At 41.0% G+C, this 18,857-nt stretch overlaps 1 protein-coding gene across 1 annotated transcript; it reads left to right on the top strand.

The window, feature by feature from the left end:
• The first annotated feature begins 5,009 nt into the window (after window positions 1-5,009).
• LOC128467622 (vomeronasal type-2 receptor 26-like) lies at window positions 5,010-18,549 on the top strand. Its single transcript, XM_053449300.1, has 4 exons — window positions 5,010-5,053; window positions 11,821-12,112; window positions 15,795-15,918; window positions 17,645-18,549. The coding sequence occupies exons 1-4, from the start codon at window positions 5,010-5,012 to the stop codon at window positions 18,547-18,549; spliced, it is 1,365 nt and encodes a 454-aa protein (XP_053305275.1).
• Window positions 18,550-18,857: the final 308 nt, after the last annotated feature.

The raw sequence follows: 18,857 nt of genomic DNA, 5'->3' as shown, positions 1-18,857 counted from the left end.
AGGGTCCTGTTTGCGGACCTGACAATTATGCCCATACTGGACAGGCAGTGTGAATGGGGCATCTGGTAAAGCACAATGAGAGACATTTCAGGAAACCTAATATAAACAGTGGTTGGAGTATGAAATTGGTGAATGTCCGTTTTTGTGTGTAATTGTGTGTTAGCATGAATGTGTGTTGGCATGAACGTGCTAGTGTGTGTAGCATGTGAATGTAAATGTGTGTAAATATTTATGCCATTGTGTTTGTTAGAGGGAAAGGCAAAATGGCTGATGGGGCTACCTGGGCTTACCTGTCCCCTTGGCCACAAGGAACCAGTCCCCCATTCTAGCCATCATGTCTGCATTTTGTTCTTGCTATAAAAGCACCAAAAATTGTTTCTTACTAAGTATACTGAATTAATTATGCAATAATTTGTGTTTGTAAATAAAATGACCACGTGCTATCTTGGAGCTCCAAGATGGCTGCTGAGCATGTGAAGACACAAGCTAAGTTATTGGGAGCCAAATGCATTTGTAAACACCCCAAAACACTGATTGATTTTGTACAGCAAGTAAATTAATATTATAACATGTACCAAGTATTTTGCCAGCAAATATATTATACTAGCAGTTGACTACCCCCCAATTTGACAATCACTCAGCATAAACTGCTCACTACCAGTTCCCAGGACTTCTTTCTTAATATTTCACTAATCACATTTGTGAAAGTTGGGCTCCATTGACTTGCATGATTGACCCTGTAGAGTCAGTGACCATTCTCCGGAGCTGTTCTCCCCCAACACATTAAACCCCTTCAGTCCCCTATAGACATACCGGTGCCTCCATAAAACTCATCTCAAGAATACCCTATGGACGTACCGGTACGTCCATCCCTGCCGCTACACGGGAGATCAGGCTGTCAGCCTGGACTCCCCCCTGACAGCAGAAGCATTGCTTTCTGCTGCCCAATCTCCTGTAACAGCTTCTGGCGTGAGTGGACGGGGAGCGGGGTGTGTCAAGACCGCACTCCCGCGACCCAGAGGATTTGAGTCTTCACCCGGGGTACTGGAGAAGCGGTGCTTCACCCAGTAATCTCTGTGCAAACCCGGAGAGTTCCGAGGTATGCATATGGATCTTGTCATTATTTAACCCCTTGATGACAATTGACGGTCCGGGCACATCACGGAAAATCAAGTCGTTAACGACAATTGACGTGCCAGGACCGGCACGTCTTTAAACGGGTGCAGAAAGCGATCTATTTTCGCTTTCTACGCCTAAACGGCGTTGCTGTAATGCCTTGACCTCGAGGCATTCAGCAACGCCATGATCGGCACATCTCTGGACCCTCCCTGGGGCGTCAACATCCGCCATACTTTGTATGGGGGCGGACGCCCGTTTTAAAAGCATGTTTGGTGTCCAGCGACACCAAACACTTACCTTGGGATGGACTGTGACCGCTCCGGACAGCGGTCACAGCCGCAGCTGCCGGTGATCTTCGCCATCAGCAAGATGGCGGCGGCCCGGGAAAAAAAACAATAAAGACGAAAAAGTTCGCTAGATGGTCTCCAGACCCTCTAGAGAACTCTGGCTCCACTTGCAGGTTGAATACAGGTACTGCATTCAACCATTCAAGTCAATGGAGCCCAGCTTTCTTTTCACAGTGTGATTAGTAAAAAATAAAAATTAATAATAATTAGAAAAAAACAGCAAAATGTAAAAATAATAATAATAAACTGATGTCACTATCAGGGGAACCTTCAAGTTGAAAAAAAAATGTTAACATTTTTTTTTTTAAAAAAAAGGCAAAAGATAAAATAAAATATATATAGAAAAAATATATTTTTGTGAGCAAGTTCTAAAATTAGCATATTAGCTTAAAACAATTCTCGCATTGGAAAGAGTTAAAATACTGGCATATGAGGTGTCTACTTTTAAAAAAATTTATGATTTGATGGGGTAAATTGAATTGGCCAGGTTCAACAATGTCCCAATTAACACGGGGGGGAAGGATGGCCACACATCTAATTTCCAATTAGAAAAATGCACACGTACCAAATGTGGCCTTTTAGTTCCCCCAAAAAATGACAAACCCATGCATGTGGGGTATCACTGCACTCAGGAGATGTTGCTGAACACATATTGGGGTGTCGTGTGACAGCGGCATAAACCAGGAGCTGTAAATTCATACATAAAGTAGGTGTGTGGGGGGAAAATACACACAAAAAATACTACTGCAAACTTTGAAAAAATTCTGGTGGTTAAATGTGTGCATGCAAAGAGTTAAAATACCAGCATTTAAAATACCCTGGGGTGTCTAGTTTTCAAAAATATATGGTTTTGTTGGGCACACTGAAATGGACCGGCTCAAAGATGTACCAAATAGGGCATGGGCAGTGGATCCCCAAATGCCAAAGTTCAACATTGAAAAATGCGCATGCCCCAAATGTGGCCCTTTTGCCCCCAAACAGCCAGGCAAAATCATTCATGTGAGGTATCGCTGTACTCAGGAGATGTTGCTGAACACATATTGGGGTGTTTTGTGATAGTGACATAAACGAGAACATTTTAATTCATACCTGAAGTAAAATGTGTGTGAAAAAACAAATGCAAAAAAATGACTACCACAAAGTTTGACAAAGGCTGATGGTAGAATTAGTGCCTGGAAAGGGTTAAAATACTAGCATCTGGAATACCCTGGGCTGTCTAGTTTTCAAAAATATATGACTTGATGGGGTCAATTGCATTGGCCGGCTTCAAATATACCCAAAATGGCACATGGGGGGGAAGAATTACCTGATTTGGAAAAAATGGCTTTGAAATAGCAAAACACTATCTGTACTTATTGCCCCATAATGTGTAGAAAAAAGCAAAAAAACATAAGAACATTGGGTATTTCTAAACTCAGGACAAATAGTAGAATCTATTTAGCAGGTTTTTTCATTACCTTTTATAGATGAGTAAAAGATTTTTCAACTAAAAGTTAGATTTTTTCTAAATTTTTCACCATATTTTATACTTTTTTTAATAGTAAATAATATGATACAATCAAAACAATGTCATCTAAAGAAAGCCCTTCTTGTCCTGAAAAAAACAATATCTAATGTGTGTGGGTTCAGTAAACGGGAAAGAAGAAAATTACAGCTAAACACGAGCAGCGCAGAAATGTTAAAACGGCCATTGTCACGAAGGGTACAAAAAGTAAAATCAGCCTTTGTCACAAAGGGGTTAAAGATACACTTAATTGAGTCACCAGCCCTTACGAAAAATGAATGTAGTTTTTTCTGAAGTAATACTGTTTGTAGGAAACTGCAGTTTTTTTGGACATGAAAAAAAACTACAATACTGCACTTTTACTGTACTTTTTTTTATATTGCAAACCTACAGTTGTGCTTCAATGTACTGCAGCTTTATTGCATTTGTACTTCCTTACAAAAATAACTGCAGTAAAACTGCAGTACAGTGAAGTACAAATGCAGTAAAAGTGCAGTAAACGTGCAGTATTACTTCAGAAAAAACTGCAGTCATTTTTCATAAGGGAGGAATCAAGCAGGGATATCAACAAAGCAAACAGTAGGAAGCATTTTTTTTTACTTAAAATGAATTCCATAAAATTGCATCTCAGCAGTAATATAAAGGCCTTACCCGTTTCATGCCCCAAGTTCCAGAAGAAGAATATAGGGTTTAATGCATGAACCAATTAACACAACCCCATGCATTGTATTCTATGATGCATACTTAATGGCTGTCTCAAATGTATTATGTATTCATTTCAAACTGGAAAAAGTAAAAGGAGTTCTTTTCGCATCATACAAATAACTGGCATAGAGATCAGCAAAAATGTGAGTTAATGTAAACTTTCATGGTCACAGACAACAGAGATGTGTTTGTCCAAACGTATCTCCTGCGGGCCTAGGAGCTGGGGGGTGGGGAAGGAGCCAAATGTATGGGGGTAAATACTGCTACATCTGAATAGCAGTTATGTCCTGAGGGCATGTTTATATGAAAAGAATGATTAAAAAAAACCCAAAATATTTAAAAACGAGTAAACATCACTCTATCATCATTTTCAGTGACACTGATTCTCGGGACAGACGGGAGCTTCTGATGCAGAGAAATGTCAGCACCTAGTAAGAACCTTAACTCGTTCTTTTCTTTGGGATTGTTTGCTTAAATATCAGTGATAATAAGCCCATAGAGCTGGAGGTTACATTCGGACATTTAGTTATGTCATTTTCTATATGTTTTCTATATAATACACTTTTCCCCTCTTAGAAGCATAAAGTCAGCAGGTCGGCCCCATCCGGCCCCCGTCTAGTCGCCCGTTTCTCCTGCTGTAAAGACTCAAACCTTAATCAGCCGTTGATCTCGTCTTAGATTCAGGAGCCGTATGTCTATCCCATGCATGTTTAATACCCTCGCTGTATTTCCCTCTACCGCTTCTGCTGGGAGGCTGTTCCACTTATCCACCACCCTGTGAGTAAAATAAAACTTCCTTCCATCTCAGCCTCTGATCCTCTGATTGTGGTCTCTTGTAACTTTTTTTCCCTCCTTTGAAAATATTTTAATGTCTCAAATCCCTTCTCTCTTTTCTCTCACCCAAGACGGACATATTGAGATCCATCGGTCTTTCTCGATATTTTTTTCCTTGCAATTTGCCAGAACCTCTTCCCTATGGAGAAGGTGCTTTCTTTATTTGATTTCAGAGATTATTTTGTTTATGGTAGACAAAGATGATACGGTCCAAGCTGAGCCGCCAGCAAAACATCTCAGGGATAACTATATTCAAAGAGCAGCCGTTTTAGGGAAATTTCAAGGTGTCAGTAAAATTGCCTTCAGCCCTGATGGTTTGTCTGCGATACAGGACCTTTGCCTTCAGCGGGGCATGAGGACTGGTTATCTGATGCTACAAAAGTGGGCAAAACTGACTGGAATAAGGTTAAATTTCTCTTTTTCCATCCCATTGGGGAACTCAGTACGTAGTAACAAATGACGGGGAGTTTTACAAAGGTCCGGCTCCAGACAACGAATACATGTCCTGGCTTTTTGGAAGAGCCACCAAGATAGGAAACCGCAAGTGGGAAACATTTCAAACCATTTTCCTTCACCCAAATGAGATTTTGTATGCAGTGACCAGCGATAAAAAAAACTTGTGAAAAGGAGTCCACCAACGTCACCATCCGAAAATTGGCTTGCTACAAGCATAAAAATTGATAATGATGAAATATGGGGCTTATTCTCATATTTTATGTCCTCAGATGGAAAATTGAGGTTGGTTCAACATAATAATGGTCGTCTTTACTGTAAGAATCCACCAGCTCCAGGAGTTCAACATTTTTTTTATCTTCAGCATTGAAGTGGTTGAAGATAAAACATCCAAAATGAGCACAGTTCCATTAAAGCACACATTTAAGTAATTCATGATTTCTTCATTACACTGTTTACGTGTTTTAAGGGCGACACAAACTTTTCAAAGGTTAATATATATACATTATATAGATAAAAGTAGTGGGAAACCTGATCATTACACCAACAGGGACTTTGATGACATCACATTCTAAATACATAGACATTAATATGAAGGTGGTCTCCCCCCCCTTTTGCAGATATAACGGCTTCCGCTCTCCTGGGAAGGCTTTTCACGAGACTTTGGGGAGTTTCTGTGGGAATATTTGCCCGTTCATCCAGTAGAGCGTTTGTGAGGTCAGACACTAATGTTGGACGAGACACTCGGCTCACAATCTCCGTTCCAGTTCATCACAAAGGTGTGCGATGGGGTTGAGGTCAGGGCCTCTGTACAGCCGGTCGAGTTCTCCCAAGCCAAAACCATCCAACCATGTGTTTATGGAGCTTGCTGTGTGCGCTGGGGGGCAGTCATGCTGAAATAGAAAAGGGTCTTCCCCAAACTGTTGCATAGGCTTGCCCAAAATATGCTGAAGCATTAAGATTTCCCTTCATTGGAAGTAAGGGGCCCAAACGCTGTTTTCTATAATTAGTAATCAGTAATTCACCCACCAACATTCACCTTTTAAATGGGGTCTGAGATGACCTTTAACCCCTTCGTGATAATGGCTGATTTTATTTTTTCTACCCTTCGTGACAATGGCCGTTTTAACATTTCTGGGCTGCTCGTCTTTAGCTGTAATTTTCTTATTTCCCGTTTACTGAACCCACACACATTATATATTGGGGTTTTTTTCAGGACAAGAAGGGATTTCTTTAGATGTCATTGTTTTGATTTATCATATTATTTACTAGATTGGGATCATGAATCGGATTATTTCAATGAACGACTCAAAATGATCCGATTCACTTCCCGCCTAAAAAAAAAAAATAATGCTTTATAGGCTGATCCTTGCATTTATTAAATATTAGAAGTTGGAAAATAATTTTGGAAGATAATCAAACATTAATACATTCAAATAATGAATTATATGAAGGCTTCTCTATGGACGCTGGGATCGTGAGGGGCGGCTGCTAGTGACCGATGGGTTTCCCCAGCGATCCGTAGCAGCCACTCCACCACAATTCCGTGCACGGAATTAAAATATTTAAATAAAACTGCGGTCTTCAAGGGAAGACACTTTGGGTAATGAGAGAAGAGACATATGTGTGGATCGGAGGGGGCGAGCAGGGATGTAGGGTGTTAATAGCTCTTTCAGGTAACGGGGTCCCTGGTCCTTTAGGGCTTTAAATGACAACACACCTATCTTAAAGTGAATTCTCCATTTGATAGGAAGCCAATGGAGTGACCGTAAAATAGGCGTAATATGGCAAGAGCGGGGTTGCTTTGTTAATCGTCTGGCTGCTGCGTTCTGAGCCAACTGCAGTTTGTAAAGTTTTTTTCTGGGAGGCCTACATACAGAGCATCGCAATAATCCAGACGAGATTCACAAATGCATGGATTAGGGCGCCGTATCCTCCGGTGGGATTAGGTGCTTTATCCTGGCTATATTCCTCAAGTGGAAGAAGGCAGATTTTGTTGCAGCAGAGATTTGACGTTTAAGTGACAAACCCCCGTCACGGAGTACTCTGAGATTTCGCACTTCACTTGACCTGAGTAGCTCTAAACCCACGCATTCTATGCCAGTTTGGGTAGTATTTCCTAGGATCGGTGCAGTTATCTTTTGTCCTGTGATCAACAGGGCTTCAGTTTTATCATGATTTACCTTTAACCAGCTGGCCTGCATCCATTCTAAGAGATCTGCTAAGCATCTGTTGAAAAGAGATGTTGGATCCTTAGTTCCTGGTGTAACGGAGAGGTAGAGCTGCGTGTCATCTGCATAGCAGTGGTGTCTTAATCCATGTTGTCTGATGATGTCCCCCAGTGGCAGCAGGTATAGGGCAAATAGAGTGGGAGATAGAATGGATCCTTGTGGTACTCCACATGGTGGTGTGGGAGCTGAGGAACACATTCCTGATGACACCCTCAGTGACCTGTTTGTGAGGATTTAAACCATGTTAGAACTGTGCCTCCCGGCCCACATAGGTCTGGCAGCCACTCAATAAGAATCTTATGATCAATGGTGCCCAATGCTGCTGATAGATCTAGAAGAATTAGGATTGAATGATAGCTCTTGTATCTTGGCATCAGGAGGTCATTCAGAACACGAACCAGGGCAGTTTCATCGCTATGACTTTTTCTGAAGCCTGATTGGAAAGAATCAAAGATATTATTACATGACAGATGGCTAGGTTTGGAGGGGGGTAGTTTGGTTAGCTCTGAGGAGATGGAGAGGTTTAGGCAGTGATGGCCTGACCTTACTACTGGGTTTACTTTTACAGCAGGGATTTCAAGTTCACGTTGGAATACCAGGTCGAGTATGTGGCCTCTTTTATGAGTGGCAGACGTGACAGCTTGTGTGAAGCCAAGACTACTCATCATGATTAGGAGATCCTGCCCAAGGTGGGAAGCTGTGTCATCAGTCCAGGCATTGGAGTCCCCCAGGATTAGTCATTTTGGGTATTCCAGGATTAGCCCTGTCACAAGGTCTGCAAGTTCCTCTATGAATCCCTTCCCATCACCAGGTGGCTTGTATATCAGTAGAATCCTGAACCCTTTCACAGTGGAGATGCTGGTAGCTCTGCATTCAAAATGCTTTGTTGTATTAACTGAGAGTGGCCTATGACTTAAAGAGGATTTTGCAGTCTAGTGTAGGACAGTGGTGCACTGAATAATTGCTTGGGACTGCTGAGTCGGGGCAATACGAAAAAGGGGTATAACATAAAAACTGGATACAAAGGGGCTCCACGGACAACAGATGGTTCCAACACTACACAGAATGTATATAGGAAATGTTAATTAATATTTTTCCTTCCCGACTAAGTTCACCGGTAATAGCTGTCTGGACAGGCCGGAAGTGAACAGGTGGTTGGTTGGGCCGGTATAATATCCACAGCGATGTACCTGCAAGGACCAGTCTGTCACAGAGGGGATTCTTTACCTAGGCGGTTGGCCATGAGACAGGCATCCACTCCACCTTGTAGTTCCTGTGGCCACTCATGCACTGGATAGACCATAGAGGAGGAGCATTTGACTCATAGTACTGCCCTAGAATTGAATGTGTGCCAGGGTTGTGCATATCCCTGGGGTGGCTAATTATATTGCCAATGCTTTGTCCTGACAGTAGTGGGCACAGTCCTGGCAGTTGGCCCCAAGGGCCGAGGATTAGGGTCATCATAGCCTGATGTGGTTATGGAAATTCTGGGATGATAAGTGCTAGCGCTCCTGAAGAGGTCTTTGGCTTACACAACCTGCTTGGGCACAATTTAACTTCATAATCCGACCTGCAAACTAAAGTTTACATATTTAAGGTTATAGGCTAACGCGGTGCATACTCATGTTCGGTTTAGTAAAGCTGTGGCCTGTTTTGTATCCTAGGAATTTGTTGTCTGTTTTATTGATGGGTTTCTAGTTATAGGGGGTAAACAGGTAGGGTATTTTAAGGTTCAGCATGGTCCTCACTACCTTCATACAAGGCACTAGTTGAGTTGGACCTCCATGTGTTAGTAGCAGGAGGAAATCACTGTTTGGTTGGTTCCCCATTTCTTACTCCCAGAAATGAACAGCCACTTTCACATGGTGAATAAAACTTATTTCTTATGCAGTAGTGATGGGAGAACACAGGGACGCATCTGTTATGTTACTGCGGTGTAAAGATGTTGATGAGAGAAGTCCCTCCTCTAAGGTCAGGTCATAAAAACCTGTCAATTTCACTTAAAAAAAAAGCTGGCCAAGCAATATTATACCAGTTTCAAAGGTCACATACTTTATCTACTCTGCATTGAAATAAACAGCACATTATTTTCAGCTTCAATTAAACAATTTTTTTAACTACTGGATTCCGTAGAGCTTGATACCTAAAAAAAAATGACTTGAGGTATTAAGCTATTCCCAGTACGTGATGCTCTTTTAAACACGTCCCCTAAGTATCCAGAACTCCTTCCAGATTATATAAAAATCTACAGCTCAGTAAATCAGATTCATTTGCAAAATACATGAACAGGTCTGACTACGAACCCTCACACATCACACAGACTCGGGCCGAGCTTCCCTGGCAGAAGATTATTTCACGGTGAAGAACCAGAGCTTTCTGATGGGTGGCAGATCTGCTCTGAATACACTGATGTCCTGTCTGTGTTTTCTGTTGGCACGAGGAGATTTTCAAAGACAGAGACCAGGCTGCCATCTAATCTCTAAAAATGCTATATTTCAACCCAAGTATGTCCAGGATGGAGACATCATCATTGGTGGGATATTCACAGTAAAGCTTATTTTGAAGGAGAGATCAATTCAAGGAATGCGTGGCTCGGCCGTTTTCTGTGAGGTGTAAGATGTTTATAACATTTCCTCTTAATTTTATCATGTATGTACTGTCTAAGACCATCTGTATGTATGTATATGTTATGTATGTAAGACGGGTTTTGCCATTGACAGGTGTTTTATACAGGTTCAGGTTTGGGGATTATGAATGAAGTACTAATCTCTCCTTCCCAGTATAAACTGGTTGTTTCTTAAACAAATTGTTGGCTACCTGAGTATCTGATATTTCTCTAGAATCTAGGACCAAGCAGAGTGTGGGTAACCTGAACATAAATCAGGGGCTTTTACTAACCTACCTACTGTCCACAACATTTAGGTATTAGGAAAGATATCCAGTGCTTTGTACAACAGTAAGATGAAGTGGTTCCATTAAAGGTGATTGGTGCCTAATGTGTAGAGGACACTTTATGGTTTGCCAGGAACCGTCTTGTGTGGAGGAGACAGCAGGTTTCAGTCCAAGATTTTCTTTTGGACAGTCTAGAAGAGGAGGTCTAGTCCCACTCCTCTCCTGGCCCATTCTTCTCAACTCGCTTTACTAATCCCCCCCACACACCTTGCCCCAAGCCCATAACGCATTCATAGTACTCCTATCACAACACCCCCTATACCCCCAGATCTGTTTTTACTTTGTGAAACCATACACTAACTCTAGAAATGTACTTGTACTCAGCTATTACTGTATTCCACGTGTTGCATTGCAGTCTTTACGATACTACGTAAATGTTATGTTTTCCTAAAAAATGTTTCCATTCTTCTCGCAATGGAAGGTTTTGAATTAAATAAAATATTTATTACAGAGTTAATTAGAGGAAAGAAGAATTTTTATTATGAAGAAAGACTAGAAAAACTGAACTTGTTTCACTTTAAAGAGATGTCTAAGAGGGGATCTGATCAGACTGCACAAATATATACAGGGCCGGCCGAAGACTTAACGCCGCCTGGGGCGAAGTTTAAAATGCCGCCCCCCCCGCCGACGCCGACGGGGGGCGGCATTTTAAACTTCGTCGACGCCATAATCTACCCCCCCTCCCCTCCTCCCGGTACTTACCTTTAAACAGTCCTACGGCGAGTCTCCCTGCTCTGCCACGGTGCCGGCTTGTAATGCTGAGCGCCGGAAACTGACGTCACTTCCGGCGCTCTGCATTACAAGCCGGCACTGAGACTGAACAGGGAGACTCGCCGCAGAGGAGAGAGAGAGAGAGAGGGGCGCCGAGCGGGTAAGCGAAAACCACTCGGTGCCCCTCTCTCTCTCTCCTCCGCTTCAAAAAAAAAAAAACGCTTGGGGCGGCAAAGTGCCGCCCCTTCTAAAGTGCCGCCTGGGGCAATTGCCCCAGTCGGCTCCATTGTAGGGCCGGCCCTGAATATATACAGGGTCAGTATAAACAGCTCTCTAGTGATCTATTCACCAAGAGATCTCTACAAAAGACACGGGGTCATCGGCTGAGACTCAAGGAAAGGAGATTTCAGCATCAGCAGAGGAAAGGGTTCTTCACAATAAGAACAGTAAGAATTAGGAATTCTCTGCTTTAGGATGTTGTATTATGTAACTCTGTGGATAGTTTTAAGAAAGGTCCGGATGCTTTTCTGGTTCAGCATAACATGAAGGAATACAACTGATAAAAGGACAGTCGTATCAGCAAGTTGGTCCAGGGGGTAATCTGATTGCCGCTATAGAATCAAGAAGGAATTTTTTCCCTGTTGTGGCATAATTGGTAATTGCCCCAAGTAGAGTTTTTTTGCCTTCTTTTGGATCAGCATTAGAACTAGGTATGTGTGAAAAGTTGAACTTGATGGATTGAAGTCTTTTTTTTCAACCTACTATCCTATACTATTTCATAAAAAACAGTAAGATGACCTCCCCACCGTCCTGTTCATCCTGTGTCTGAATTGGAAAGATTAGTCAGTTCTCAGCATTGAAGCCTTCTAGCCAGAGTAACTGGTTCTTATTCACATACATTTTCCTACTCAAATAGATTATAACTATACTTAACACTATTTTATCCTTCACTTCTTTCCCACAGGCCATGCACTCACTACTACAGGCATCTCTTGGCTTTCATCTTTGCCATCGATGAGATAAACAGTAATCCGGATCTTTTACCCAATGTGACTCTGGGATACCATGCGCTCGATTCCTGCGGAGATGTGAATAAAGCCATAGACAATGTGTTACAGATATTATCCGGACCCTCTAGGACTGTCCCCAATTACTCCTGTAGAGGTCACAGCCAACTGGCTGGGGTTATTGGAGATCTGTCTTCAAAAACATCCTTACAAATCGCCACTATACTGAGCCTGTACGGCTACCCACAGGTAGGAGACTCTACAGGAGCCAACATCCCCTTTTCTTTCGTGGCATCAGCATCAACCATAACTTCATTCATCATCACCTGAGCCAAGAGTTTAATTGATTCACTGTTCACCTAGGATAGTTGGGCTACAAGATGACAATTTTTGGGTAGGCAGTCATTTTAACATTTTAATAAAGCTTTTAGTTGATGGCCACGGCGTTGCTTGGCTTCGTGTTTAAGAAAGAAAACCCAACAGAGCTGATAGCTTGTTCATGACCCGCTTTGTGGCCTGGGGTTTTCTTATTTCTTTTACATGCTCCTCTCCCTTTTTTAATTTTACTTTCCCTTTGCCCATCTTCAACTAGAATATTTAATGGTTGCCCACATCTGGTAAGGAGGTGGCTCTGGATCTCATCTGTCCCATCCTGTGTCTAACCTGGGCTGTGTTCTACATTAACTTTGGGTTCAGCGAGGATCACTCTGAGTGTGAATGGTTGCACCAGTGTGAAAAGTTCCTCTCCCGACAATACCCCTTATAATGGTATATATTTTCTGTTATCATAACTTAATTTTATTTTATTAATTAATTAATTTTTAATTAATAAAAAAAAATATTTTATTAAGTAAAAATATCTTCATTCAAATATTGTCTTTTTTTTAGATCAGCTATGGAGCCACAGATCTTCTTCTATCAAACAAAAAATTGTACCCATCTTTTTTCCAAACCCTTCCAAATGACCGGATCCAGTTTGATGCCATTATAAAGCTTCTAAAACATTTTGGGTGGAACTGGGTTGGTATCCTTGCTTCAGATGATGATGCCGGAGAGAGACAGACTCGGGAACTGACAAGCATGGGCGAACACCATGGTATATGCTTTGAGTTCACACTAAAGATACCTTCAAAAACTGATAAAAGACATCAAGCGATAGAAAGAAACAAGCTTATTATTAACCACTCAACCTCGCAGGTTATTGTACTCACTGGGGCAGTTTCATTGGCATCTTTGTATTTGTTTAGTAAAGACAGTGGTGACATACACAAAAAGACCTTCATTATCCCAGCGAGTTGGAACATTCTCTTTCTTAGTGCAGACTATGGCACGACTCCATTTGATGGTGGTTTGGTGTTTACACGTCCTATAATATTCAACCATAATCTTCATAACTTATTAGAGAATGTCAATATGTTAACTCGACCCAATGACCCTTTACTGGAAGACATCTATTTATTTCATTTCAATTGTTTAACTTCAGACCCCTTTTGGAATGAGTTAATGAAAGTAATCCATAATACATCATATTTCAACTGCACCAGGACAGACCGTATCGCTAAACTTGGCTACGCGTTGTATGACACTTTTGGGTTTCGGACCACACACCACGTGTACATCTCAGTCTATGCCATGGCTGTGGCTCTAGATAGATACCAACAAGACTTTTCAAAGAAAATAGGTAAACGTGCTGAAATATCTCATATACCTAACTTTAAGGTAAGCAAAGTAAAAATATTTTTCTATGAATATAGATTTTTGTTATTGCCAAAAAAAATATATATATTGCTATTCAGACTTTATCATGGAATTAGTGCGCACTAGATGCGGATTATTACTAGTTTTGTGATGGAGATTCTAATGCTTTATATACTATACTTTGAGGAATACAAAGTAGAACCTTGTTTCAGGAGTTTTTGGTACCAATATCAGAAAAAATGCTGCTAAAAGCTTTGAGGTATAATGAAGAGGATTTAGTAATAAATAGTTCCCCAGCCGCTGCAGAAAAAATGAATTTTTTTGGAACTACTGTACCATCAAAGGAAGGGATTCTTTACAGTGAGGGCAGTAAAGGTATGGAATTCACTTCCAAGGGAGGTGGTTATCAAATACATCAGATGCCTTCAAAAGGGGTCTGGATATTTTCTTAGAAAGGCAGGACATACAGGGATATAAATAGAATAACACTCATATTTTACAGCTTCTTGATCCAAGGAGAAGTCCGATCGCCTCTTGGAGTCAAGAAGGAATTTTGTCCCCTGATGGCAGAATTCGAAGTCGCTTCATTAGAGTTTTTTTGCCTTCTTTTGGATCAGGAATAGGAAGGTTGGGTAGAAGGGTTGAACTTGATGGACTTAGGTCTTTTTTCAACCTTATGAACTATATGTAACTATATGAACAGCAAAATTTAACAATTAGTAGATGACAACATTTAGGAAACTGTCATGTTTTCTGGATTCTCAGTGCTCTGAGGTCTCTCCGCTAAAAGGAGAACCTTCAGAAGAGATTGCATTAGAGAGGTGTGTTTAGGTCATTGACCCTACTATACATTATAAAGGACCATCCTCAGTGCAGGAAGAACTTGGCTGGACCTGTCTAAGTTACCAATGAGGTTGCTTCATTCTGCTCACCCACTGAATTATACATTATACAGGGCCAGCTCAGGCCTCCATGCTTAAGAAACCTGCCAGTGTTGGACGTTTATTATGAATAGCGAAGTTTTCTATGATTTGTGGGAAGGATGAGACATAATGAGGATTTCAGTTGTGATGAGGAATGGACAATGACCAGAATCACTCTTTTTCTGATCAAACCATAAGATATAAATCACAATATAACACAGGCTGCCTGGGAGCAGCACAGCGACTGGGATAAAAACATATGCAAAAGATCCCTGTGTTTTTGGGTAATGTTATGACATTTTTAAATGAAATGAAGCGGAGAAAACCTCTAATATGTGCACGTTTAATTTATTACAGAACTTTTTCAGAAGACTTAATTTCAAAGACCCCAGTGGAAAGGACATTTTCTTTAACGAGAATGGAGATAACGCTTTTGTCTATCACATTAGGAATTATGTTTTGTTTTCCAATAAAAGTTATTTAGAAAAACATGTCGGGATGTTCAAAGTGTCCGCTCCAGAAGGAGAACAACTTGCCATCAATAAAAGCAACATAACATGGAAATACAACTCCAGGGAGGTCAGTGGGACTTAAGTGACTTATTGTCCTGACATAAAATTAATCAGATAAAAAGATGAGAAGTAATCAGGTAATATGTATCTACTCTTTGACATATTCCGCACGCATATTATTTAATTTGAATTTAAGATGTAGGAAGGCCTGGTATACTTGTCATGTTACATTGCGTATATAGCAGCCTATCTGGGGTGTATTCGCTAACCCGGGAGATCCCAGGAACTTGGTCCAGCTGAGCTGAGACTGTTTGGTGGGAAGATACAACTGCAACTCTCCCAACTGCCAGGTTAGAGAAGGCCCTTTGTCTTCTGAAAGATAGAGAGATACACAGAGAACTTGCTTGTTCTTGTTGTGTTTTTCTGTATCTTTCCTGTATTTAGTCGGTTGCTCCGGTTATTTTTCCTGGTGCCTCTAGCAGATAAGCTCATGCCCCCCCCCTATGAAATTATTATTTATTTATTATGTGCCAATAAATTACACAGCGCTGTACAGGTTTGGTCTTTTTTGTGCATTTTAGCATTATAGTGTATGTGCTTACCTGGGAAACCTTCAGCAGTCTCCAGATAAAGTTATATTTCCCCAAATCAGTTTCATCTCTCGATGAAGAGGGGAGCTCTGGATAGCCTTCTAAGGGATGTTAATGGGGGGGTCATTGATCAGATGGTTAAACATAGATCACGCCGCTTTATGATTTGTTCTGATATTCCTTTTACTAACGACTGCTTGGTTTTAAGATTCCTCGTTCTCGATGTTCTGAAGATTGTCCTCCTGGCTACAGGCGAGTTTTGCACAAAGGGAAACACAACTGCTGCTTTGACTGCGTCCCGTGCTCAGAAGGAGAGATCTCCAACACAACAGGTGCATATCAAATATTATCAATTAATCCGATGAGATTACATTAAACCCAGATATAAAATCAGCAATGTGGGTTAGAGAACACTGTTAATTTTGGGACTCTATGGGGAAACCTGCGTTCAGTTTATTCAGATGAAATTCACATTTAGTCATTGAATGTGAAGCTTAACATCTTCTTCACCATGTACAAAGTAACATGAATTATTAACGAAGAGAGAGCAGACGGAAGTGATACGTCCTCACTTACTAACACTTGTTAAACAACTCATTTACACAACCCTTGTTTGCAAGTGTCTGCTGCTTTTGATTTGCGGCTGCAAACTTACTTTGTTTTATCAACTCTCCAGCACTCACAGCTTGGTGGACAGACCACAGGGAGACTGAACCTGGTCAGATAACAAAGGAGGAAGGAAGAGATTAAACAATTAGGTCCCTATAATAATGTGGTATCGTCCTGCAGCTTGCAGTCTCTTGCATCATGTTTAGTTGATGAATGAGTATGCGTGATTGAAGGAATGAATTTGTGAATGAATGAATTAGTGTGTGTGTGATGTGATATCATGGATGTGTAAGTGCTGGAACCTAGGCATGATGGGACTGTGATTGCTGTTAGCAATCACACTCCTATCATGCTAAGTCAGCCAGTACATGCTGAAACCTGGCTAGCTGCCCCCCTTGTGTATTGATGCTGCCAGCAGTATGGGGTCTGCACATACAGCAACCCTGTACCAGCATGTACTGGCTCACTTGGCATGATAGGAGTGTGATTGCTAATAGCAATCACAGTCCCATCATGCCTAGGTTCCAGCATTTACTGGTTGCCTGGGTATAAAAGGAGTGTGATTGCTAACAGCAATCATGCCAAGTCATATTGTCATTATTGAATTTTTTTGTCCAATTGTGGTGTGTTACTTACTTTTAATAAACGAGTGGTTAACACACCAAAATTGGACAAAAAAATACAATAACAATATTAATTTACATATGATTGTTGACAGCCATCACACTCCTATCATGCCCATCCAACCAGTACATGCTGGAATCTGGGTATGCCTGAGATTGCTATTAACAATCATAATAAAAAAAAAATAAATATATATATATATATATATATATATAACATTGTTATTAAATTTTTTGTACAATTTTGGTGTGTAACTTACTTTTATTAAAAGTGTGGGATTTTTTAATTATTTTTAAAGGTGGGGTGTCGTTTTGGGTTTCGGCTAAGTGAACCCTGAATTTTCGGTTTTGGTCCAGAATTTTCATTTCGGTGTATCCCTAGGATAAATAGAACTATTTCATTTTTACTTATCCAGAATCCTGAATTTGTAGTCACAAAACTTTCTAGGCCCAGAAATCAGTGAGAGGAAAAGTAAAGGTTTTGTGTCATTTACTTTATTTTAATCTGCATATTTTATTAAAGGCCATATTTTCTCACAGTGAAAAATGAGTGCGGCCCTCGCAGGTATACAATTCTGATGAAGTGGCCCACTGCAGAAAAAACTTGGACACCCCTGATTTATATGGATACTGAAGATACATTTGTATCAAACATGTAGGGAGTTCCTCACCATTATACTCACTGTGTTACATGAGTGTCAGTCCATATTTAGTACTTTGTCGCTCTGGGTTAAGTTGAACTCCATCGAACTTTATTGCTCTGCATTATTTATATTGAGTAGTGCTCTGTAATATACATTTTATATCATTATGATACTTCTTCTAGATGGAGAGTCTTGCCAAAAGTGCCCAGAAAACCAGTGGCCAAATGAGAAGAAGGATACTTGTGTTCCGAAACCCACTGAATTTTTATCCTTCAAAGACAATTTGATTGCATTGGTTTTTAGCATTATATCAGTTTTTATGTCTGTCATAACCTCCATTATCTTGGTTATATTTATTTTCTACCGAGACACCCCCATTGTCAGAGCTAATAATAGAAATCTCAGTTTCGTCCTCCTGGTGTCCATCATCCTGAGTTTCCTCTGTGTGTTTCTGTTCCTCGGTCGTCCTGTGGATATAACCTGCAGACTACGACAAACTGCTTTTGGGATCCTCTTCTCGTTAGCTGTGTCTTCTCTGTTGGCCAAGACCATCATGGTCTGCATCGCTTTCAAAGCCACCAAACCCGGCAGCAAGTGGAGAAAATGTATTGGAGTCAAAATACCCAATTTTGTTGTGTTTATCTGTTCATTTATTCAGGTTTTAATTAGCATCTGCTGGTTGTCTATTTCCCCTCCGTACCAGGAAATGAACACTCACTCCTACCCTGGAAAGATCGTTATTCAGTGTAATGAGGGGTCAGCAGTTGCCTTTTACACTGTTCTGGGGTACATGGGCTTCCTGGCCGCTGTGAGTTTTGTTGTCGCTTTCCTGGCCAGGAAATTACCGGACAGTTTTAATGAAACCAAGTACATCACCTTCAGCATGCTGATCTTCTGTAACGTCTGGATCTCTTTTATCCCGGCTTATATGAGCGTTATGGGCAAAAACACAGTGATTGTAGAGATTTTTGCTATATTAGCTTCTAGCACTGGAATTCTGGGCTCTATATTTTTCCCAAAATGTTTTATCATTTTGGTGAATCCCAGCATGAACACAAAGAGACGACTGCTAAATGCAGGATTTTAAGATGTGCCACTTGTTTATAAATCCTGCGCCTTCGCTCTTTTCTGGGAGATTGGGGAGCCAGAGATCAGCAGCATCTTCACCTAGCTGGCTGTCTAATGGGCATGTGTCCAGCTAGGACAATGATTTTCTACAGATATGTTGCTATGAACTGAATGGTGACAACACACAGTTGTAGCAACACAATATAAACTCAGACCCCTGATTATAACCACCCAGAGGAGATGTATTCCTATCCTAAGGAATCCACACTTTGGACAGGACATACCCAAAAGTCCCCTAGGGTAACGGTGTGGTGCCCTTTATATCTG

The sequence above is a fragment of the Spea bombifrons genome, chromosome 1, assembly GCF_027358695.1.
Source record: "Spea bombifrons isolate aSpeBom1 chromosome 1, aSpeBom1.2.pri, whole genome shotgun sequence".
Lineage (NCBI taxonomy): Eukaryota > Metazoa > Chordata > Amphibia > Anura > Pelobatidae > Spea > Spea bombifrons.
This window is presented reverse-complemented; position numbering and strand designations above follow the sequence as displayed.